General features: G+C 44.1%; 1 protein-coding gene across 1 annotated transcript in view; it reads left to right on the forward strand.

The window, feature by feature from the left end:
• The window catches only part of RHPN2 (rhophilin Rho GTPase binding protein 2), a 41,035-nt gene extending 18,299 nt beyond the window's left edge, over positions 1-22,736 (forward strand). Inside the window, exons 4-15 of the mRNA XM_081870989.1 lie at positions 410-485; positions 3,803-3,880; positions 4,534-4,658; positions 5,133-5,299; positions 10,430-10,617; positions 13,886-14,042; positions 16,269-16,388; positions 17,486-17,680; positions 18,636-18,712; positions 20,059-20,205; positions 21,552-21,707; positions 22,378-22,736. Of these exons, the coding sequence (XP_081727115.1) occupies positions 410-485; positions 3,803-3,880; positions 4,534-4,658; positions 5,133-5,299; positions 10,430-10,617; positions 13,886-14,042; positions 16,269-16,388; positions 17,486-17,680; positions 18,636-18,712; positions 20,059-20,205; positions 21,552-21,707; positions 22,378-22,632 (1,741 nt within the window). The 3' untranslated portion in view covers positions 22,633-22,736. The remainder of the gene's footprint in view (positions 1-409; positions 486-3,802; positions 3,881-4,533; positions 4,659-5,132; positions 5,300-10,429; positions 10,618-13,885; positions 14,043-16,268; positions 16,389-17,485; positions 17,681-18,635; positions 18,713-20,058; positions 20,206-21,551; positions 21,708-22,377) is intronic.
• The last annotated feature ends 2,649 nt before the right edge of the window (positions 22,737-25,385 follow it).

Consider the following 25,385-nt stretch of genomic DNA (forward strand, 5'->3'; position numbering starts at 1 on the left):
TGTGGCCTCAGGCTCATAAATGGTAGGCGACCCCTGAACCAGGAGGTCAACCTTAAGAGAGGTCTACCAATGAATGTCTGCCTATGTTTAACTCATTGCATGGCCTTGGGCAAGTCACTTCAACTTTCCTCTCCACTTCCTCTTCTTTGAAATGGAAAGGATCACTGCCCACTGAAGCTGTTTGTTGCGAGGGTGAAGGAAGAGTTTGCAAACCACTTTTTGGTTTGCTTGCTTTTTAAATGATGCAATTGAGCCTATTGGGGTGTAGGTGTCAAACAAGCTAGTCTACACTTATGGGTACTTTATAGAGGTTCACAGAACAACCACTTTCCTACATCAATTCACGGTTTTTGAAAAGTTGGGGGAGGGGAAGTTTGATCTTAATCTTCTTCTTTTTTTTTTAACACAGGGAGGCTTTTAGCATTCCTCTGATACCACTTGGCTTGAAAGAGACCAAAGAGGTTGACTTCGCAGTTCCTTTGAAGGTAGCGTTTCTACTAAGCAACTTTTAGTAGCAATATTTTACACCGGCAGGAAAAAGTATACACTGCAGATGTTGGGGTGATAAGACAGATTCAAATTCTCATTATGACTTAATTTGCTCCCCAGGGAAATGCTTCAAGAGAGATTTACAAGTCACAAAAGTTGGTTTAGGTTCACAATAAAAACCTTGATTTGACAGTGAATCTCAGGGTTTCATTGTTAAGAAAAATCTTGTAAATTTATCACTTCCACCTAGATTATTTCTAGCTCTTATGGTTAAGATAATTTTTTTTAAAAAAAAGTTGCATGTTTTAAATTCCAAGAGCAGATTACAAATATGGGCCAGGCATTACCTTGTCTTTTGAGAAAAACAATAATGTCTTATTCATGCTGTCATAACATTAAAATTGCACACTTCTTTGTGGTTTTTCTACTGTGCTAGTACCACTGTGTCCAGAGATTGCGGTGGAGGCACTAGCGAAGAGCCATTTCTTTAGGAATATGGAGAGATGTTTTGCCCATAGGGGCCTTTCCTACCCTTATCAAATGTTACTGTTAATGCTGGATTTTCTCTCCTGCAGAAATGTGCAAGTCCACATGCATGAGCATTAATATACTACATAATGCACAGCCTGCCAGTCCCCAGACTGGGGAGGGTCATTTTACACAGCTGATAACAGATTGTAGGCACTTATGCTATTTGAAGATATATTTACGTGAAAGAACAAACCCCTTCCTTGGTTTTTAAAACAGCTCAAGACTGGCTGTTGCAGAGTAAATGAAAGCAGCATGAGGAACACGACTTGGGTCAATGGTCATATTCAGACAATCCTATTTTGCTTCATTAAGCTGAACTATAGAAAACCCTTTTGGCTGCACAATCAGTTCCATTGCACGATCTGACAAACCTAGACGTCATCCATGAACTATAGTTTGCCACTGGGTAATATCCAATGTTATTTGCACAATACTAACTTGGGTCCATTAATTGCAATGGGTTGCTATCAATGTAGCATTAAGCAGATTGTTCCATTAGTGAAAGGACTTCTCCATGCACAATGGAGCAATCTACCCCTCTCTTCCCCCTGTATGTCCTCTGTAAATCTGTTCTGGGGCTTCCCACAACTCTCTGGAGCAGATCGGAGGATGGTGGAAGGCACACACAGGGGGAGGACTCTCATTGTGCTAGTGCCCAGTGGGTTTACTTTAAGTAGAACTTCATTGGTTACAACCCATTGTGTCCAAAATTGTAGTTAACAGCTTTGGGATGAGCCAGGGTGCTAAGCTATGGTTTATAGTAGCCTTAATATCCTGACTTGTTTCAAGGCCCTTAACTTGTTGGTTTGGGTGACATTTAATGGAAGACTTCTTGGCAGAAGCCTGTTTGCCAGGATCATGCAAAGGTAGGAATGAAGGGACTGCAGATGCTGAAATCTAAATGCAGCCACTATGAGGTTGGGGTGAAGGCAGTGAGTGTAACATGTTGGAGGCCATTGGTAGCCCTGCAGTGTAATAACCTAGATAGGGGCCCCAGAGTTCTGAGTTGACCAAGGCTGGTTTGTTGGCCTTTAGTTTTTAGCAAGTGGTAGACAGGTTTTACTGGCTTTACTGCAAGATCGTTGTGAGGTTTTATGGTTCTCTTTCCTAGACTGATCTCCTGATCTGCTTTTATGTGTGTGTATTGCCTTGCTTCCACTGAATTGGTGGTATAAAAATTCCCTGTCTGCCCAAAGTAATTCCCACATGCCTTCTTATGAGCCAGTCGCACACAAGACTGAAGAGCTCTGGTTTTAAATCTTCTTGGTACGAGTAAAACACCAAATAAATCTTCACAGAAATCTGAATGGAGAACAGGCTTTGGCTCAGGCTGGCAGTTGTGACTTTTAATAGACTTTGTTTCAAGTGCTGTTGCTGCTTCTGTGCAGTAAATGAATCACATAAACAACCCCCCTTTTGAAACGAAAGAGAGACAGAGAAGGACAGAGAAAGATTTATCAAGATTCTGTCTGGGGCACTAGGGAGCTGGGCAAATATTTACACCATGAATGAAATCAGGCTCTCCGCCCCTCTCCATGGCCATTCTCTCTCCCTCCAAATGAACCCACCCTCCCACAATGCTGTGCACATCTAGGTTTATTCTGCTAATTTATCCCCTGCCCCCTTTCATTTTAAAATGCATAGTCCATTCTCAATAGTATTCTTGTGCCCTGAATGGGATTATGAAACAGATGTGTGTGCAGGAAACCCTGTCTTTGCCAGAGGGCAAAGAAATGTCGAAATTAGGCAACAGGCTGATCTTCCCAGCAAACATTTCTAAAGTTTGAAGTTGAGTTTGCTCCCTTTTAACCTGGCCAGTTGTGAATAGTCAGCCTTTTAATCTCAGAGGAGCAAAGTGGTGAAGCAATTTCTAGAATACCCAAGAGTGTAAGAAGAGCCTTTCTAGATCAGAAAAAGGGCCACCCATCCTTTTCCTTACAGTGACCAGCCACATGCATCTGGAAAGCCAACAAGCAGGTCATCAAGGTCAAAACACAGTCCTGATGTTGCTCCTCAGCAACTGCTGTTCAAGGGTAGACTGCTTTTAAATGTGAAGGTTCTATACTGGAGAGGGGAACCGGATTTGTATGTGCCCCCTCGTTCCATTCAGTTTGATCATTCCTGTGTTCAGGCAAAGCTAGCAGACATCATCATGCCTTGTGGCTTTCAGTTCTGCTAATTAATTTTATGCTGTTGATTTTGCTGGATGACTCAAAATTCTAGTGTGACAGAAGAGAGAGAGAAATTCTCGGTCCACTTCCTCCACCCCAGGTGTGCATACTGTCTCGTCGCATACTTCACATACTTCTAATTGTTGTTGACAAATACAAAATTGGAAACTGGCTCATCTTTTGCATAGTGGTGGTCATAGCCTTTAAGCAGCAATTTCAATTTTCAGTGTGTGTGTGTGTGTGTGTGTGACATGAGCTTCTCTGGGTGTTTTGTCTCTTAGAATGTGCTGTGGGGATGAAGGTTGTCTTTACTAAGAGATGCTAAACAAATCTCATTCAATGGCCAAGCTTCAGTGTTATAAACCAGCCCTCAAGCCTTGGAGCTTTTCTAAAAATTAGGTGAGGATTTAGGCTTCATGCAGAGTCAAGGACTCTACTTGCTTAAGGTTAGTTCCTTTTTGGCAAATGCACATGTCAGTTCAGGGCTACATGATCAGGTGAGCTCTTCATTACTTATTGATAGCATTGCCAAAGTTTTTTAAAATACTTGCGCAGCCATGGTGAAGAAATTCAGGATTTTAACTGTACCATGTCTCCTTTATCATTTCTAGGACTTTATTCTGGAACACTACAGTGAAGAAGGTTCTGAATATGAAAATGAAATTGCTGATCTTATGGACTTAAGACAAGTAAGTTAAGTCTATTTAGAAAATGGACCTGGATTTTAGGTGTGGTTTTTTAAAAACAAACAAACCAAAAAACAAAACTGTAGATGAGAACTTTAAAAAACCCGATTTAGATGCAAGACTGGCCCTAGGCATCTCCCCAAAGAAACACTGGCCACATAGGAACTTGAACTAGACCCTCCCCCAAAAAACCATGTACCTGTATAAAGTATGGACATAGTAGCTGTAATTCCTGCATTGCAGGGGCTGGACCAGATGATCCTTGGGGTCCCTTCCACCTCTATGGTTCTCTAGATGCCGGGAGAAAGGAGCTCACTCCAAAAAAAGTAATTGCCATATTTTAGGTGTTTGCTTGCTATCCATTAGTTTATTACTAGTGAATAATTGGAATTTGGATACCCCCCACTGGCTGGATCTTGTGTTAATTTGTACACTGCCTAACAGTGTAGCCATGTTTTGTTTTCATTTGCCTTCACTTTGACCTCACTTTTGTAAGTGTACTCCCAGTCATTTAAGAAGCCACTTTGGGCATGACAAAGTGAGCTGCGGCCTATGAAAATGTGTTCAGAACTCTGTACTAATGTGATGATGTAAAATCCATTTACATGGCACATGTCGATGACATACCATGGTGAATGTATGTTTTGTATTCTAAGGCCTGCCGTACGCCCAGCAGAGATGAATCGGGAGTTGAAATGTTGATGAGCTATTTTGTTCAGCTCGGCTTTGTAGAGAATAGATTTTTTTCGCCAAGCAGACACCTGGGGATTTTATTTACCTGGTAAGTTCCATTTAGAATGTTGTTAGTGTTGGTTCTAATGCATTGGGAGCACAGCTTTGCATAGTGGGTTTGAAATTTGACCTGGCGGATTGCAGCCCTGTGTTTCTGGAGGCAAAATGCAAAGCCTCCCATTTGGCCAAAAAAGCTCTTAGCGATTCAGTCGAGCGTGCAAGGAAGGGGTGTGCTGCTTTTAAGAGAGCAAGAAGAAATGTGCTTTCTAGTTGACAAAGCTCAGCAATTAATGTGTGTTACGTGCCCTGGATTATGAGCATTGTTGACTCTTAGTCAAAGTAAAGAGGAGCCCATCAGTGAGCTGGTGCAAATGTAAAGCTTGTCAGATGCTTAACTGTAGCTAAGAGGGTTGGGAGTGGGTCTTAAAAATGTCTATTCTTTGTCCTAATCCCCTCACCACCACCACCACACTACCCTTCTTAATTACATACATATTAGGTTTTGTTTCTGTTTTTGCTGAAGGTATGACTCTTTCACTGGTGTTCCCGTCTGCCAGAAGAACCTGTTGCTGGAAAAAGCTAGTATTCTGTTCAACATCGGAGCCCTCTACACCCAGATTGGCACAAGGTGCCATCAGCAGACGCAGGCTGGGCTTCAAAAGGCCATTGAAGCCTTTCAGAAAGCAGCAGGTCGGGAAGAGTTGTATGTTTGTTCTCCAAACACCTTTGAATAGTTGCTTGATCCAGTTGCTTCTCTTTTGCATGCATAGAGCCGTACAAGTTTTACATGAGCCTATGTGTACACACTGTACCTTTCAGGCACATCCAAAGCGTGTTCTTTCCCATAGAGATTTCTAAGCACTGTAGTTCATCCTCCCAGAGCTACAATTCTCAGCGGTCCTTAACCAATGACAGTGCCCAGAATTCTTTGAGGGAAAGAATGTGCTTCAAATGTACCTTACAAGATATAGTGTGTGCACAGCCTTCATTTAATTTCAACGTATTTGCCCTCTAAAGAAACCCAGGATTAAACAGGTTTTTAGCATGAGGGGGCACACGCTTAAAACAGTAATAATGAAAAGATTCACTTTTCGAGTTTAGTCCCATTAAATATGAAACTGCCCAAGTAACTCATTTAGTTGAGACTAAGGGTTGTATCCGATTTAAGCTACATACACAGCATATATTGATAACCCCTGCCCCCAAACCCTAGGAATATAGCTCTGTGAGGGGTAAACGACAATTCCCAGTATTTTGTCTGTGTGCGCGTGTGTGCGCACGCTTTAAACGTGTGGTGTACATGCAGCTTAAGTTTTATTCAGGAGTAGACCCATTGAATTGAAGTGACAGTGTTAGTTAGTTATACTCAGCCATTTTCGTGGGTTTCCTTTCTAACTTTGGATGCACCCCAAAGTGAATATTATGGTTAACAATTAATGAGCTGTAGTTTCAAGGCCTTAGACTGTGGTCCATTATTAACAGCTTTCTAAGTCTCATAAGTCTTTCTCCTCTCCTTCCCTAAGGTAGGCATTGCACTGGCTGGTATATAATTTATTGCAGCTTATACTCCAAAGGAAGGGCTGTCTGTGGCTTGGTGGCAGAGCCCTTGTTTTGCATGCAGAAGGTCCTAGGTTCAGTCCCTGGCATCATCTTCAGGTAGGGCTAGGAAAGTCTCCTGGCTAAAACCATAGGGAGCTACTGCCAGTCACTGTAGTACTTAGCTGGAGAGACCAAGGGTCTGATTTGGTGTAAGACAGCTTCCTGTGTCTCCAATGATCCACACTTTAAATTATCCCCACCCTAAGTGCAATGGCTTCCTGTATTGTGCCCACCAATCTCTGATGGGTGAGTCGTTTCACGGGTCCCAGCACATACCTTGGTTTGTATTTCCTTGCAGTAGTGGTCACAGGAGACTGAGGGCATTTTCTGTGCCCTAAGGTTTACTTTTGCTGGTTTTAATTTGGTTTAGTCAAAGGGAAAAATAGAATATGGAGAAATACAAGGAGTATTCCCTGGATGCCCAGATCCAGGTTTGGGACAAGTACTCTTTGGTGAGAGAGTCCCAGCAGAGATTTTAAAATCACAGCAAAAGAAGTGTAGAAATATAGGCTGTTAGACCTTTAAAATATTCCCTTCTAAGTTGCTTCCAAAGTTACCCACTTCTCTTAGCATAGAAAGAGACCATACATTTGGTGAGTTAAAAATGGTTTACTTACAAATTATTCAAAGGTCAGATTCATGTGCTTTTATATACAGCAGCAAGAAAAGACAGGCAGTTTATCTTGCAAAATGATAAGACTTTCTTTATTACTTGCATAGAAATACAAAGATGGCTTGCTAAAGCCACACGGTCTAAGTTTAAGCATCCAGCTTAGACGTCTGTACTGTTTGGGTTCACATGGTGGAAGAAAAAAGACCCAAAGGGGTTGATAGCCCTTCCTCCCAAGCCTGGCAGGACAATTTTCCAAAATTGTACCATGTGTGCACAAGAGGGAAATAATCAGAAGACTTGGGAGAAAGCCAAGATTTTCAGAAGTCCAAAAAAGTTGTGGGGGTTTTTTGGGGAGGGAGTGACCAACACCTCTAAGTACAGCCCAACAAGGACTAAGTGTTATCTGTGGTCATGGAATGCTGGCTGTTTGGAATGGAATGAATTGGAATGGCTTAATTTCTGAACAGCAGCTGCAAGCTACACAGTGCAACATTTTGTTGCCGGTCCCACTTGTGTTTGTCTAATTTGCATAATTTGTACTCTGCACAGAATCTGTTTTTCTCCGCTGGAGCAGGATTCTGCCTCCCCCACCCTTGAACACAATCAAAACTACACACAGGCCCAGCTGAGATTATTCTGAGATGGGCACCCAGCCTAAATCTGTCTGCTTCAAAGATGTGCTTCAGTTTGCCTTTACAGCAAAATGCTTTTCATTGTACCTGTGGGGCGTGACCACATAGCATTGTGCACAATGCGTTATCATTCATAACTGTACACATAGTTCTTTGTGGACAGAGGGAAGATTGTTGCTATGGCTTTGGTCTATAAACACAACCCTGTGCATACATATATGTACTTAAGAGACCAAAAAAAAAAAAAAAAAAAAAAGGTCACGGCTGAAGTACTTATGATGTAAGGATGAACTAAACCAAGACAAGCTGCTGTGGACTTTTGTCTGTGGATCTGTTAAGAAATTGAGGGTCTGGCAATTTTTTATCTAAAGCTGACATCTTTTTCTGTGAGAAGTTGAAAAGAACCTTTGCTCCCAGAATTTTTCAACCGCTTTTAAGGCAAAACGTATTAGAAATGGAGCTTTTAATAAAAGATTGCCCCACCCAAGGCTGCTTTTCATATGACAATGGAAGCAGGAAATTTAAAACTAGCAAAAGCTCCGCCATAATGTCAGTAACCCCCTTGAGTGGGGGATGGGGGAATTCACAGAACCAAATAATGCAATGCTCCATTCTCTGTCATATTGGGCAATTAAAAACTTGCTTCTGAAACTTGACAAACTGGTTGGGTAAGGTGCATTTTTGAGATTAGATTTCAGCACCAGCATGCAAGTATTACTTTAGTGCTTATACTACAGTAAATGTTTGTTTTAATTTTCCAAAAGGATAGTTTGTCGTCTAACTTCATTTTGGCTTGCTTGCTGCTATGGCAGAGCTCTGGCTCGGCTCCAGACTCTGCTCGAGGGAGTGCCCTGGCTCAGTTACTAAGGGATTTCTCTTCCTCCTCAGACGTCTCTGCTCTTTTTCGTCCCTCTCCTAACTGCCATGCCATTTCAGTGTTGCTGTCAATTGTTTTTATCCCACATTTCCTCCAAGGAACTCAGGTAGCACTTGCGGTGTTCCTCTTCACTGCCACTCTTTTATCCTCACAACAACCCTGTGAGGTTGGCCAGAGTGAGAGTGGCCCAAAATCACACAGCAAGCTGCGTGGCAGAATAAGATTGGAACCTGGGTCTCCTTGGTAGTAGTCCTGCACTCTTTTGGCTGTGTGCATACCGTACCTTAAAAGCACATTCAAAGCATCTTTTCCCTTTAAATAATTCTGGGCTCTCACAGTTACAGAAACCTGTACCAAACTACAGTGCCCATAATTATTTGAGGAAAAGAAGGTGTTTTAAACATATAGTGTGCACACAGTTTAACTCTGTGTTGGGGAATCTCCAGCCCATGAGCCTAATTAGGTCCACCAGGCCTCCGCATTTAGCCTTTGAGGCAGTTTTGGCCAAGACTCACCCACCTGCCCAACTGATGTCATATATGATGCTAGGGGTGGAGCAAGTAAAGAGTGAGTTGGGCCAAAAGGAGGTGTGCATAGAACTATGTGTGGTGCTCTAAGAACATAAGAATTGCCTGCTGGATCAAGCCAATGGCCCTTCTAATCCAATATCCTGTTCTCACATTGGCCCCAATGGGAAGCTTGCAAGAGCCCAAGAGCCGCGTCCTTTCCTGTGGCTTCCGGCAACTGGGATTCCGAAGCATTGCTGCCTCCATCCCTAGAGTTGGAGCATAGCCATCATGGCTAGTAGCCATTGAATTTGGCTAAGCATCTTTAAACTGCCCTGAGACCCCCAGGTATAGGGCGGTATATAAATTCAATAAAATAATAATAATAATAATAATAATAATAATAATAATAATAATAATAATAATAATAAATTTAAAGCCATCAAAGTTGGTGGCTGTTATGTATTCATTGGTGGTCTGTGTTTGCCTGAGCTTGAGTCTGGGCTAAGGATTCTGAGCTCCTGTCTTCTGATTCGATACATGATATCCAACCACAGAACATTTCAGGATTTGGACCTCTGCCATTGGCCCTTAAACTCTTAGTCATGATTCGCAGATTGGAAGTTTAGACAGCCAATCAACATTGGGAGTGGCCCAGGGCTTCAGAAATGTATGCAAGCAGTTGCTTTGCCCTTGTTGTCCCGTTCTGTTAGTTCAATAAAGGGTCTTGCTTTCGTCACTGTGTCTTGCCTTGTGGGAACCGACCTACACTTCAGTGGCCATCACCAGCTCCTCTGGGAGCAAGTTCCTTAATTGAACTGTGCTCTGCGTGAATAAGTCCTTTCTTTTATCTGTCCTGTCAGCTTCATGGGATGTCCACAAGTTCTAGTGTCATGAGAGAGGGAGAAAACTTTTTCTCTATCCACTTTCTTCACTCCGTGCATAATTTTATAAACTCCTATCGTCACCTCTTATCTCGCCTTTTCTCTAAACTAAAAAGCCCCAAATGCTGTAACCTTTCCTCATAAGGGAGTCTCTCCACCCTTTTGATCATTTTGTTGCCCTTTCCTGAACCTTTGAGTAATCAGTAGATTGCCAGGGCTTCCAAGAGCCACTCAGGGCTCCAGGTCAGTGCCAGTGAGCCACAGGACACCCACGTGCTGCTCTGGGCCTTGTGCCCATGCAGTTTAATTTCAAAACTGCAAGGGCAAAAGCAGCCCCACCCACTTGTCAGATACCTGTGTTGGAGATAAAAGTCTGGCCTGCTTCAGATAATGCATACTGAATGCTTGGATATTTAATGCAGGTGTGGGAAACTTTTGGCCCTCCAGATGTTGCTGAACTACACCTCCCATCACCCCTGGCCATTGGCCATGCTTGCTGGGGCCTCTGGGAGTTGAAGTTCAGCAACAGCTGGAGGGCCAAAGGTTCCCCACACCTGAATACTTTAGTGTGTCCGCCACACACAGAGCCGAAGTAGCTGTTGTTACAGCTTTAATTTAAACTTGGTATTTTGTTAGCCAGTAATCAAGATATCTTATAAACATCATATCACTACTAACATTTTTTTGTTCCCTCCCCTCCCCATTTCAGGAGTTTTAAATTACCTAAAAGAGACTTTTACTCACACTCCAAGTTACGACATGAGCCCTGCCATGCTGAGTGTGCTGGTCAAGATGATGTTGGCTCAGGCTCAGGAATGTGACTTTGAGCAGATTTGCCTTCCTGGAATACAAAATGAATTTTTCACACTTGTGAAAATGGCCCAGGAAGTGGCCAAGGTAGGTGACAAGGTGAAGGTCCTGTTCATATAGGCATGTTTTTATTATTTGATTATGGCATGTCTGAACTAGCCATCATAGAATCGTAACTGTAGAACTTTCATATAATCTTATGTCAGTTTGAATGGAATACTTTTTTTAAAAAAATGGAAACACAGAAACGCACATAGAACCTCACACAGATAGGGCTGGGAATGTCCCCTATCTGGATCTCCCTGGAACCAAACCGGAGCCTCCTGCATGCAAAGCAGACAGCCACTCTCCTGGAAAGTTGCTCTCAGAGCAACTTACATAAAGGTAAAGGTAAAGGGACCCCTGACCGTTAGTTCCAGTTGTGGCCGACTCTGGGGTTGCGGCGCTCATCTCGCTTTATTGGCCGAGGGAGCCGGCATACAGCTTCCGGGTCATGTGGCCAGAGCAGTGCACGGAAACACCGTTTACCTTCCCGCCAGTGCGGTACCTACTTATCTACTTGCACTTTGACATGCTTTTGAACTGCTAGGTTGGCAGGACCTGGGACCGAGCAAGGGGAGCTCACCCCATCGCAGGGATTCGAACCGCCGACCTTCTGATCGGCAAGTCCTACCCACGGCGCCACCCACGTCCGCAACTTACATGCAGTCAATTAAAAACAAGGCAGTTCTTCCCCACAGGCTTGCAATGTAAAAAAGATGTGAAGAAGAAAGAGGAAATGGGGAGGGAAGAGGAAAAGGCAAGCTCAGGCACAATTTTCAAAAGTTTTATAGTATTTCTTATAATGAAATGGAATTGGAACGGGGACAGTTCAAGGACAGGAGGAGTCTGATGGGGTCCATCAGCGCTGATGGAATGGGTCCTGCCTTCCATCTCCCACTGCTGGAATTGACTTGCAAACAATTGTTCTACTGCCAGCCAAACTTTTAAAAGAGCAGGGGGTGGGGGGAGTTGGGCATGCACATTCCAGCTGGGAATCTCACCCTGCCTACCTTGGGATTCTCAGAAAAAGAAGGCTCCTGCTCAGAATTCGAAACAGGCAGAGGAAGGTTGCCAGGGAGTGCATGAATTGCGCCTGAGAGAAATTGGCTTTGATGACCAAACTGCATAACCTGGTGAGCAAATAAAGTACCTCAGTTTGCAGCGGCCAACGAAGGTCATGGAGCACATGACTTAAAGCTGCCTCTGCAGACTTTGGCTTGCAAATGCTAAGTTCCAGTGGCATGGTTGCAAGCAGGACCTAAATCCAGATTTTAATCTAGCTCTTCAGAAACAAGTGCACGTTGATTAAATTAGCCATCTGCCAACAGTTCTTCTCATTAAGGCAACTGAAAGATTTGCCTACCAATTATGCTACCCCCCATTATAGCAGGTAGATTATTGCAACACATTCAAAGCACTTTCTTTCCCACAAAGAATTCTGGGCACTGTAGTTTGTGAAGGGTTGCTGGGAGAATTGTAACTCTGTGAGAGGCAAACTACAGTGCCCAGAATTGTCTGAAGGGATGGAAGGTGCTTATGTGCTTTAAAGGTACAGTTTCTACACAGTATATTCCACAGTATAAAGGACTCAGACAGTGCCCTTTCATAGTCAAGAAAATCCAGATTACACTAAGAATGTGAAATTTTACATTCATTAGAAAACAAATAAGTTTCTACTGTTTCCTTTAAAAAAAAAAGGGTTAAACTCCCTGGCTGGTAATGAGAGAATGTGGACAGTGTGGGTTCAAGGTTCAGTAACAGAGCACATGCTTTGCATGGAGAAGTATCTGGCTCTGTCCTCTAGTTCAGTGCCTTATTTTCTCATGGAGAACATTCTGAGGGCCACATGTCAGTGGTGGTTGGGGCCAGAGGCCAAAGTGGGTGGAACAAGGGGTGTGACTTTTCCCTTTGTATGGTTGTCTACATTACAGGCTTTGCAAAAGTCAGAGGTTTCTACACACAGAGAGACACACACGTCCATTCTTCATCTAAGGCAAACAAAAGGCGTTGTTGTAGTTGCAGGATGCATTCCAGCCAAGAAAATGCACTTTAGGAAGGTACAGAGCAGGGCTGGTGAAGGGGGCGTGGCCAAAGGAGAACCCCAGAGGCTGGATAAAGTGCCCCAGAGGGCCACATTTCAACTCCACTCAGGCCTGGGGTTCTCCCCTCCCCACCCGCACAAGTTAAAAGATCAGGCAATGGGCAAGACCTCTGCCAGAGACCCTGAGGAGGTGTTATTAGTCATGGCAGATGGACCTGGTATGAAGCAGCTTCCTGTGCAAAACCTGGTGTTTTAAGAAGGCAGGACAAGAGGCAAAATTTTGACTCAGAGAAAGAATAAAGGTAAAAGGTAAAGGGACCCCTGACCATTAGGTCCAGTTGTGACCGACTCTGGGGTTGCGGCGCTCATCTCACTTTATTGGCCGAGGGAGCCTGCATACAGCTTCTGGGTCATGTGGCCAGCATGACTAAGCCGCTTCTGGCGAACCAGAGCAGCGCACGGAAATGGCGTTTACCTTCCCACCGGAGTGGTACTTATTTATCTACTTGCACTTTGACGTGCTTTCGAACTGCTAGGTTGGCAGGAGCAGGGACCGAGCAACAAGAGCTCACCCCGTCGCGGGGATTCGAACCACCGACCTTCTGATCGGCAAGTCCTAGGCTCTGTGGTTTAACCCACAGCACCACCCATGTCCCTCTAGAGAAAGAATAGTGGATTGTATAGTACCACAGTGGCTGTTACTCCCAAGCCATCCTGGCTCTTAAGGCATTGCTGGGTGGGACCTCCCTGGTCTCAACAGGCAACATCCAGAGATGCTCCTGCAGTAGCTGAAGGGATTTCTGCTTAGGCCAGGGGGTGGGGTGCACTAACCAATTCCTGTGGATTTCCTTTCTGCTGCTGTACATGCACACAACATCACACATTGCTCTTGCGGGTCTCCCAAACCTCATCAGGAAGAAAAAGGCAAGAAAGCTTGAGTGGAACTCTGCTTGCGCTTATCAGGGTCCACGGCAGATTTCATCCAGTGAGGAGGCCTTAGACTGTTGCTTTTCCTGTTTCATTTAAAGTCACTCTTCTTGCTTCAGCCATTCAACTTCCACACTCACGTGGTGAGTGCATGTGGAGAAAACACCAATGGTCCACAGTTTTTGTTTTGAATGCTTCCTAATTTCAACCTTTCCAGCCTACAAATCCTCCTAGGTGTGCACACCCTATTGACTATCCACAAATGGTTGGCATTACCCACAGATGACTGAGCTTTTAATGACAAGGAAAATGTCTCAGAGTTGGACTTTGTGCTTTTGTTTTCAGGTTGGAGAAACATACATGCTTGTTAACACAGCAATGAGTCAAGCACCAGTCAAGGAGAACATCCCTTATTCCTGGTCAAAACTGGCTCAAGTCAAATCGGACCATTTCAGAGCGTTGGCACATTATTTTGTTGCAACGATTTTGAGTGACCACCAATGTAAGTCAGGTTTTGTATTCATTCGCTTCTTTACCTACCCAGAGTGCTTTGTTTCAGCAAATGGCGCAAGCCAAGAAACATGGGAGGAACTGGTGTTAGACTTGTGTATGTTAAACTATGGAACTTGCTCCCACAGGAGGCAATGATGGCCACCAACTTGGATAGCTCTAAAAGAGGATTAGACAAATTAATTGAGGAGGAGGAGGCTATTGATGGCTGCTAGCCATGATGTCTGTTCTTGGCCTCCACAGTTGGTGGCAGCAATGCTTCTGAATACCAGTTGTTGAAAACCACAGGAGAAGAGAGTGTTACTTTTCTGCTCGAATCCTGCTTGCTGGTTTCCCACAGACAACTGTTCAGCCACTGTGGGAACAGGATGTTGCGCTAGATGGGCCATTGTCTTGATCTAGCAGGCTCTTATGTTCTCATGAGGTAGCCCAGCAGACGTCTTGGACACTCTTAAGCCAACATTCCCATGCCTGATGCCCTCCAGATCTTTTGGACTACAGTTGACATAACCCCTGGCCATGCTGGCTGGGGCTGATGGGAGTTGTAGTCAAAAGCACCAGGAGGTCACCAGGGTGGGGAAGACTAGTCTTTTTAATACACACTGCATAAAATATGGTTTCTCTGATCAAGGAGGAAGCTCTACTTTGTCTCCCACCAAAGGCAGAGACATGGTTGTTGGGAAGGGGAGAGAGACAGAGAGGGCGGGGGCTTCTCAGCGACTGTGCCATTATTGTGGCACACCTTGTCCCACAAGGCTTATTTGATGATCTTCTGCTGGCTAGTGAAAGTCCTTTTTGTTCCACTAGGCTTTTGCCTCGCGAGGGAATCAGTAGCTTTGAAGCACAGCATGCTAGGCCTCTTTCTCTTGCATTTTGTAGTAAGAATCCGTTTGCTATTATGATTGCGTTTTTAACTGCTGGAAGCTAACCTGAATGATGCTTATGCATTTGGATGAGAAATAATTTCATGTATTTATGTACGAATAAATGAATAAAATAAAATTAGTTACAGGTGCTTATACTTCGTTACAGCAGGCATTTGAATGCAATAATGTCCCTTTTTTCCCATGGGTGAAATATCGGATATTTTGATAAGCAAAATAAAAGCCTCTTTTTAAGTCATCCAAACCGCATGCATGTATGTGTGTGTGTGGTAGGGATGGAGTCTGAGGATCATATCACCCTTGTCCAGAAAAAACACCCCCCCCCAAAAAAAAAAAAACCCATGGGCACAGCCTTTAAATAACCTTGGCATTCTCCATCTGGAAAATTGATTTCCTTAAGAGCATAACTTAAGAGCATAACACTAGCCTGTTGGATCAGGCCAATGGTCCATCAAGTCCAGCATCTTATTCTCATGGTGGCCAACCAGATGCTTGCTTAATGCAGTCTTGGACAGCCTGATGAAAGAAATGGGAGGAATTACTTAGCCAGCACATGCAGACTTGAGAAGGAGACAACTATTATTATATCATGTATGCAAATTACATCACTAAAAAACCTGCCAGTTGCTAAGCTTGGCTGGTGATGATTCAGTGGTACCACCTACCAATTTATTTAGGGTGGGTAAAAAGATACCCTAATGGTCCAGCTTAAGAAGAGTATATTATTTGTGTATCTTAATATGCACCTTATGCCAGAGAAATTATCCTTTTGTACTCTGCCATTTCTTCTCCTCTGTCTAATTTCAAAAATGGTGCTCTGTAAACTTTGTGTGTTTGATCCTCGCCATACCCCACCTGGTATGTGGCCCCTGGACCTTTGGACAAGGGGAAATGTGGCCCTCTGGCTGGGGACATTCTCCATACTTGATCTAAAAATCTGCTACATATGGCAGTAAATCTTAAACTAAACAAAACAATAAAATTGCACTTTGGTAGAGCTCAAGTTCCCCTGCCCTCTATTTCCTTGTTATTCTGCAATTAGCTAATGTTTGCAAACAGGTTTGGAGACGGAAGGTGTGCTTTTTTTTAACATTCTGAGTAAAGTAGCCTTGGTGAGCATGCCATGACATTCAGGCATCTGTCAGCAAAACCAGCCTATGAAGAATCCGAAATAATGTAAAGAGTAGTCCACTTAAACAGGTTTTAGAGATTGTTGTTCATGTTTTCAGGCCACACCTTCACTTAGCAGACCTTGAGGCATCTCCACCAGACGGAAATGAAAGTAAACCTGTATTTATCCTCTCTTTCATGTGCATTTGTTTACACCATTCTAGTGCGCCAGAATGATGACGAAGACCAACAGGAAAAGGCTTTTTCCCAGCTGTATGACCACATGCCGGAAGGACTGACCCCCCTGGCTGTTTTGCGGGACCGAGTTCAGCGGAAACAACTTGGTGAGGGCAAGCTCCCTTATCTTGGCTCAGTCCAGACATTGCCTCAAACCAGGGCTTTCACTAACCCTGGTTTAGAACCAAAAATCATGGATTGAACAGCCAGACGTGCAGGCAGATTCTGATCTTTGCTCCAGCCACCTTCTCATGCCTCCCCAAACTGGGGCAATTTGATACAGCCACCCCACCCGTTCTCAGTAAGACTTGTCCACATGGCTCAGCTGCCTTCGGTGGGGAGGTTGATGACTGAAGGTGTGGAGGGACAGAGGAGGAAGCTGATTATGCCACTCACAGCTAGCCAGATCCTCATGTCCACTTGTGAGTCACAAAAGGGATCGTTACCTGTGTCCCCCATTTCCCCAAGCACTGAGATGCCCCAGGGGCAGCGTTACCCACCTAGGAACACAAAGAAGAATTTGACTGGAAATTAATTGATTTCTAACCTTTTGAAGGAAAGGTGGGGTGTAGATGCAAAAATTAAATAAATAAAAACTTGGACAGCATTCATAACCATATATCTGGAGGCCGAAGAAAGAGCAGTAGATGTTAGATGTTTTCAGGTGTGATAGTGAAAGGATGCCATGTGTCCTGCCTTACCCTTGCCTGAAGATAGCAGGTAACCTATTTCCGTAGGAAGTAATGATTTAAAAAGGGCTCCTCTGTTGCAAATGCTCCTGTGACAGGAGCATCTGAGATGGCTAAGCTCTCAAGCACTATATGCACATGGCTCCCATATCACCTCAAATGCGGGGTTTTGCTCTTCCATACAGCTGGCAAGAGTGAATCCAGGCATGTGTGTGTGTGTACCTGCATTGCTGTGGCCAGCAAGTCAGGCCTTTAAATTTCAGAAGATCCCATGTTCCTGCCCTCGCTGAAACAATCCTTACGATTGCATGCCGGTCTCTGAAATGTCTTCTGCAAAGCTTGTTCTGTTTTGCTAAGGATTGTGAGAGTTGGCTGTTTGACCACAACAGCTAGGCTTCTGGTTGTGATGGGGCCAATCTACACTGACATTTATGGAACATGAAGTGGCGGGGAGCGGGGAGAATATTTTAGGAGCTAACCCTTGTGTTATGGTCCTGTATATTTGCTTTCCCCAGCAAAAGCTCACCTGCAGAGAGCCATTGTTCATCATGAAGAAGCCTTGAGGGTTTGTGGCTTGTGCAAAAAGCTCCGGAATATTGAGGTGCTCCAGGAAATCCTGTCAGTTGCCCACAAGCGGTCCCTCCTCAAATATTCACAGCAGGAGCAGGAAGATGACTTTTCGAGTTTGCTGCAGGCTCCAGATATCCTCCGTAAGTCCTTTATAGTCTGGGGTGCCCCAGAATCGAATCCCTTCCATATACTGTTTCTATTTTATCTGAAAGCCGCCTTGAATCCCTTTCAGGGAAAAAAGGCAGGATTTAAATAAGCATCAGCAGCATCTTCAAGTGGGAGCTTTACTCTTGAACTGCTGGCTGAGAAAGGCCTCGTCCAAATCTTGTGTCGGCCCAGGACCCACTAGGCGGGGGGAGGGGGAAGGTCTTGGCATACTAATTTTGTTAGTTTACTTATTATACCACTCTTCAAATAAATGGCACCAGGGTGGTTTAGAAAAACTTTATCACAATCTCACTTCAAAAAAACTGATCAAAAGAAAGCCAAGCTTGTTTTGAAAACAACCAGGAGCCAAAAAGAATACTAAAAGAAAAGGATAATTCCCAACAATATGATAGGAAAACCCATTGTTTTCAGCTTCATTATAAACGGCTTTGTTATTGGGTGACCTCTAATACTGTAAATAATAAATAAATGCCTCAACGTCGTGAGGAAGGGGGCGAAACAGGCCTTCTGTGGAAGGGAGCTCCCAAGCTCCCAGATAGCCTTGCTTCTTGTAGAAGCTGCTCTGTCTTCCTGACAAGGTGGAGGCTTAATCGGGGCCTTGTCAGAAGACCTCATATTTCACAGAGCAGGGCTGGGAACTTCTGGCCTTGGGGTTGCTGGCCACCCTGGCTGGGACCGACAGGAGTTGGAGCCCAACAACATCTGGGGGGCCACCGATTCTCTACCTCTGTCACAGGAGTTCATACGGAGGTGCTCTCTGGGTGGAGATATTCCCTGTCCCAGCATTAGCAACCTCAGAGGGTTGTTGTGAAGATAAAATGGGGGCTGGGTGGGAAAGTGATGTGTGCTGCTCTGCACTCCTTGCCAAAAGTGTGTGTGTGGGGGGGGGGGAATAATAATACTAAGTTTTGTTTGATTTTGTTATAGCTAAGACAGACCATAAAATAGAAGCGGTTGCTCCTCTGTTCTCCAAGGTCAAAGTCAAAGACTTCTTTGAGAGGCTGGTATGTATGAAGCAACCTTGCCTGTTCCTGTTTGCTCGGGTGCCCCTCTGTAATTTTGCTTCTAATGGATGCAAATTCATTTTCTTGTTAAAGGGAAATTCACTATGAGTCTGCAGTTAATAGAGCTCATTAAGGGAAGCTTTTCAGATTGCATACATTAAACCCTTGCAACTAGCAGCGGAGACTGTACTTCTGTGATCTGAATACAGAATTAGCTTTCTGTTCAGATCCTCATCCCAAGACAGGGTTATACCAGCTTAGCCAGACCTAGTCGGGATCTGTTGACTGTCAGGTGGGTTGAGGTACATGTCTGTTTAGTCTGGACTATAGATTTGTGTGTGTTGTTAATGTGAATTAAGCTATTTGTGTTTACGTGTGCGTGCATGTTTGTGTACAAACACACACACCACCATGAACTACTTGGATTAAGAGGGGTAAAAAGTAAAATTTGCTTTTTCTCTTGGATCCTCACTGACAGTCTGATGCAGACAGAGCATTTCCTGGTACCTATTGTTAAGATATTAGGAACACCCCTCAGGCTTGAGCACTCCTCTCCTGCTGCCCTTGGCCTTATGTACACCTTCCTCTTAAGAACATAAAAGAACCTGCTGGATCTGGCCAAAGGCTCATCCGGTCCAGCATTTGGTTCTCACAGTGGCCAACTTTGGAAAGTCTGAAATAAGAATCTGAGTGCAATAGCACTCTCTCCGCTTGCAGTTTCCAGGAACTGGTACATTCACAGCTTTAACTATGGCTTATTCATTATTGTTAATGTTAACTATGGTTTAGCAAACTAGTTGGGAGAATGCGTAACATTGGACCTAATTGATCAAATGGGCATACATCTGTACCAGGCCTAAGAAAATTTTATTTAGGTTTTATTTATTAAATTTATATCCTGCCCATCCTCCCAAAAGAGCTCAGGACAGCATAAATGTCATAAAAAATGCAAGGACATTTCTAGGTAATATGAAAGAGGAGAGAAAAAGAGGGAGGATGGTCATGTGTAGTGGACTCTGTTCCACTGGGGCTAGTGAAGCACTGCCCCAGCAGCTTCAGTGTACCTTCAGCCAGCCTGCATCTGCCTGCATCTGCCTGCCAGCTTTTCTCCTCCTTTGTCTCAGTGTTGCCCTCATAGAACTCAGCAGGAAGGATGAGGCTGGGGGCAAGACTAGAATGAGTTGGCTATGGCGCCACCTAGTGTTGGGCTCCCTGCCTTCTGCCGTACCAGTCTCAATGGGCACCAGCCACCATTGCCCCCCACATGCGGTGGAGAGTTTCTATGGCTCACCTTAACAGTTGCAGACCACCAAGGATAATGGTCCGTACTTCTCTTCCTCTTTCAGGGTCCGCTGACGGTCTTTTCAGCAAAGCAGAGGTGGACTGCTCCTCGCACTGTCCGTTTCCAGTATGAAGCTGAGGGTCTGGGGTTTACCCTGAAAGGAGGCCCCCCAGTGCATGTTTACTGTCTGGATCCAGATTGCCCTGCATCAGTAAGTAGGACTCTCCCTATGCAGCCTTCCACTGGCTCTACAGGGCTCTGTGGGAAAGCTTCACTGCACCCTGGGACCTTCCACATTTGGTGTAGAGGGTATCGCGTTAATTTCAGCGAAATTTTCAGAGTTAAATATTAGCAAAAGCTGAACCTTCCCTCTCTTGCACAGCTGTTTGGTTTCCCCATACAGCAGGGGTAGGAAGGCCTGAGGCAAAAAATTAAAAACCTGTTCTCCTGTACCTTGAGGTCTTGCTCGCAACAGCAGGCCTGTGAAGTGGGTGGGCCAATGAGGGCAGATTCCATGTCAGGTATGGACAAGGTGAAGTTGGGGCACAGCCTTGGAAGGGGATAAGAAAGAGAAAGAGCAGCAGGTGGAGAGAAAAGGCTAGGTGTTCAAAAAGGAAACCATGTGAAGAAATAGCATCCCTGAGTCGTTCTACAGTCTTACGAAGCTGCTTTTAGATTGAGTCAACCCACTGTTACCCACTCTGATTGGTGGTGCAAGAGTGGGCCTGCAGTGCTCAGAGAGTAAGATGATGTTGAGGGTCACGTGTTTCCCGCCCCGGATCCAGCATCTGAGGCATGCCCTTCCTGGCTCCACTGCTTTGAATTATTTTAGCTGGAGTTGCTGGAGGTTGAATTAAGGTTCTTCTGCATACCAAGCATGTGCTCTTCCATTGAGCCATGCCTGTTCCCAGAAGAGAGGGTAGGGTCAGTCTCTTTTGTGCAGATTTAGCAGTGTGGTCCTGTGCATGTTTACGCTCTTCAGTGGGGCTTCCCTCCCAGTTTACATGTACATAGGATTGCATACCTGTGACTTTAATTATGCTTGTCTGTCACTGTGAGAGGCAGCATTCTCTGGGTTAGGCAGCACCTGACCACTCACATACTGTTTGCCATATATGGGAAGAGGAGGAAATATTTCCAGAGAATGTGACCTGGGGCCCCTCTGGACAAGGGCTTTTCTGCTAGTATCTTCTGCGACATCTTTTTGAGGCGGTAATGATACACTAGTAGTGGACTTAACCTGCTTCAGCAGTTCAGCAATACTTCTCCAAAGCTACCACATTATTGCTGTCTGGAGGACCAAACAAAAACCCCCAAACCCCCAGAAAATTTGTTATATTTGACACAGAATTTTAGCAGGAAATTACAGAATTGGTAACGAAATGAAGCCCCAAAAGATTTGCATGTGCAAACAGAATTGAAAATAGGATTGTGTCCTGATAGCATCATGAGCATGAAGCATCAAAGATATACGCAATAAAAAGGATGTCCAGACGGGCTCATGTTGCTATCTGCCCAATCGCAGCTGATACTAAGATGTACCCAATGATTCTAAAGTTGGCAGGTCTGAAAGAAGGAGACTGTGTCGTTTCCATTGAAGGCGTGGATTGCAAATGGCTGGGAGTGAGTGAGGTCTTGGAAAAATTGAGAAATGTCAGCAGGCAAGAGATTGAGATCCAGGTCATCAGCTGCCAAGATAACCCAGTGTCCATGGTAAGTAAAGAGGTAACTCTCAAATATGAGCTGGGAACCTACAACAAAGCGTTGCCACATGGAGTGCTCTTGTTGAAGGCACTAGGCAGCCATTCCCTCTCTAAGGATACTCCATTCCATTCTCCTCCTCCCTCCCCCACAAAAAAAGACCTGCCAGCATTCCATGCCCACTGAATATACTCTGTCTGGGCGAGGAGCTATGATTGTTTCCCTCTAAAGTTGTTTTTCTATTCTGTAGACTTCATGTTGGTTTTGGATGTTTTCTAAATCTAGGAACTAGGGAAAGGATTTCACTTTTTCTCCGCAGTCTCCATGCTAACTAGACTAGTATTAAATTCTTATTTTTCCAAAGTTACTGCTAGTGATCTGTCTAAGTTTATGTTTCAGGAATTTAATGCTGAGCATATAGCCCTTTTCAAAAGCAGGCAGCCCTGGACAAATTGCCTTCTTACAAAACATGCTTCCCCCTATGAGCCTTTCCAGACCTAATAAGCAAAGTTCAGTGGTCTAGATTGGCCTGTGTCCATCATGGAATATAATTAATGCTGAAGAATGGCAAAATCTGTCTCAGCAAATGGTTCACACGCTGCCTGCCCTTTTGTTGTCTTCCAAATGTTGACCCATCATGGATGACTGATTATTAATATTTTTTATGCTCTTTCCCTCCTAGCATAACAAAAGTGCAACTTACTCTGCAGGAATGCAGAAAACATACTCTCTGATTTGTTTGGCTATGGAAGAAGATAAAATAGATAAGACCAAGAAGGTGGCTCCTAAACTTTCCTTTTTGAGTTGGGGAACGAAGAACAGAAAAAAAGCAGCCAGCACGCTCTGCCTGCCTTCTGCTGTGCCTGGAAGCACCCCAACCAAGAAGAAACTTGTCTCGCCTTTTACACTCCTGAGTACGGACAGCTCCTTGTACTAGGACTTGAAAAGAGAGGCTTATTCTTGATGGAAAGGTTCCCTGAATGCATGTGCCATAAATCTGAAATGTAGCCCTTTTGTGAATCTGGAGTAAGCCCAGAGTTATGGCACCCTACATGGTTTTTAAGGACCCTGCACTACCACTGTTGGAGAAGCACAGCATTGTCATCAGGAGAGATTTGGGAGCCCTTTCGCTTGAAAAGAAAATGACATATGTTGCCACCAGACTACATGTGAGATTCCTGTCTGGGTTTCTGTCCTAGTTATTATTTGTCCTGCAAAACTATAGACAAAGTTGTTTATAGCATGCAGTATAAGCTGCAAAGACTTATGAAGGATTTTAAAAAATGTCATTGTATATAGCAGGGGCAAGTTCATGACACGATACCGGTGACGAACAGCAATTTTAAATGAAGGCTGATTGAATGTCCGCTTTAGACTGGCAGACGAAGGAAAACAATTGCTTGCAAAAATGCCATAGAGTTAGGGACAGTTCTCCTGTCGCTGTACATTGAAGCCATTGAAGTCCACAAACATTACAGGGGAGACTGATGTGGTGGGAGCCTGTGGCCCTCCAGATAATCTCTGACCATAATCCCTAATCACTGGCCAAGCTGGTGGAAACAGCTGGGGGTCTCCAAATACCAGGGGTGCAGCAGCTTCCCCCATCCCTTGGTTAAGTTAATAAGTGGGTGCTCGCGCGCCATCTGCCCAAAGTTTCAGAGCATTGTGGGAAATTAAAATGGCAATAGTTCAGTGCCAATCATAGTGTACCACCCACTGCTAGGGCTTGTCAATTTAGGAGGGGGGGGCTCATCCGAGAGCACTTTGTCAAAGGTCCCCTCAAACTTGGGAGATGGTCCCAATTAAGGACAGAAAAAAAGCCTGCTGGATCAGGCCAATGGCCCATCTAGTCCAGCATCCTGTTCTCACAGTTGCTTGTGGGAAACCAGCAAGCAGGATTCGAACACAAGTGGCTTCTCCCCTCCTATGGTTTCTAGCAACTGGTGTTCAGAAGCATTGCTGCCTCCAACTGTGGAGGGCAGAGCATATCAGTTGTGGCTAGCAACCATTGATAGCCCTCTCTTCCATGAAGTTACATGAATTTAAACCAGTGGTGGGGAACCTCTGGCCCTCCAGATGTGGTTGGAGTCCAACATTACAGCGCCACCACAGGACAGACCCACAGCAATTCATCTTCCATGGTGCTGTTATGTAATGTGCAGAGGGCATTGAGTATACCTTTCACAAATACGGTTTAGCAGTCCTAATATTTCAGAATTGCATGATATGCTGTAGGTTCTTTACCTCTGTGAAGCCGAATAATAACTGTAAATATGGCAATTTGTGGTGGCATTTTAAAACTATCCGGGTTATATATTGCTACAGGTGTTAAAGATAGGAAGGGGCAATAAAAAAAATCGCTTTTGGTCTGGATCAAGTTCACACCATTGTAAAAACGTATAGTTTAGTTACAGCAGAGCTGTGGAACTGGTGACCTTCCAGATTGTGTTGGAATCCAGCATCAGAACCAGTTAGCAAGCCTGCTGGTTGGGGATTTTGTGACTGGTAGTCCAGCAACATCTGGAGGGTCACAACCCCCACCCCAAGCTGCAGCTCCCATAGTGCCACTGTATTTGGAGTAATATTCCAAAGTGCTTCCAATGTAATTAACAGTGCCTTAAAGAGAAATTTAGGGATTCACCAGTGATTTAGGAACTCAGTCAGCTGGTAAATGTGATCTCTCCCCCACCCCATAATTTTGTGTTTTATTGCTGCTATAACTTCTGTTCATTGTAAAGTTGCAGGTTGCTAACACAGTTGTGTTAGACTGAAATATTGTCTACAGGGTAGATCTTATGATGTTTGGTCAATACAGATTAAGCGGATGAAATCCTAACTCCATCTGAGCTCCTGCTTTGGGTTGGGCTGGAGTTGAGATTGCTTCTGCTGATTTGAAATTTTAGAAAATGTTTCAAGTGGAAAGTTTTTGGAAAATCTGGACCACTAACTTTGTATTAACTCATGATTCTTCTTAGGCTTTTGTGTTTATACATGGTAGGGTGTAAATATATAAATTTTAAAAGATTTTATTTAAGAATGAGTCCTGCAGGTGAATTCTGCTGAGGAACAACTTATTTTCCATTTGAATATGAACAGTATGATACAGTTTCAATTCTGATTGACTGTTGACATTTGTTTAGAATGCAGATTTAAAACAACTTGCTTCATAATGATCCTTCTGTGAAAGGAAAAATCATAAATAGCAGCTGCTGCTATTGTTTTGTTGTTGTTGTGCAATATCTGAATTAACACTGTGGAATCAATCCTGTCCATTAATAAAATATGTGTAGCAAGTCATGCAGCAAATCTTCTGATTATGTCATTGTATTACATATAGCAACACAGGCAGTATAATACTTGCATTTCTACTTAATATATCGTTTTGATATCTAAATTGTTGAAAAACTGTATGGTATATTTGGATATATTGTGTTAATTTTACAATGTTGCACAGTTGCTGTTCTTCTATCTAGCTCAATATCATCTTCCATGATTAGTAGCACCTCTCCAGGGTCTCTGGCAGACGTATTTCCCATTGCCTGTTGCCTGATCCTTTTAAATGGAGATGCCACAGATTTGGCAGAGCATCTGCTTTGCAACCCCAGGTATGGTTGGGCGAGACCCCTGTCTGAAACCCTGGAGAGCTGCTGCCAGTCAGTGTAGATAATACCAAGCTAGATTGACTGCTCC

This window comes from Podarcis erhardii (genome assembly GCF_964252035.2).
Source record: "Podarcis erhardii genome assembly, chromosome: 7".
In the NCBI taxonomy this organism is placed as follows: Eukaryota; Metazoa; Chordata; class Lepidosauria; order Squamata; family Lacertidae; genus Podarcis; species Podarcis erhardii.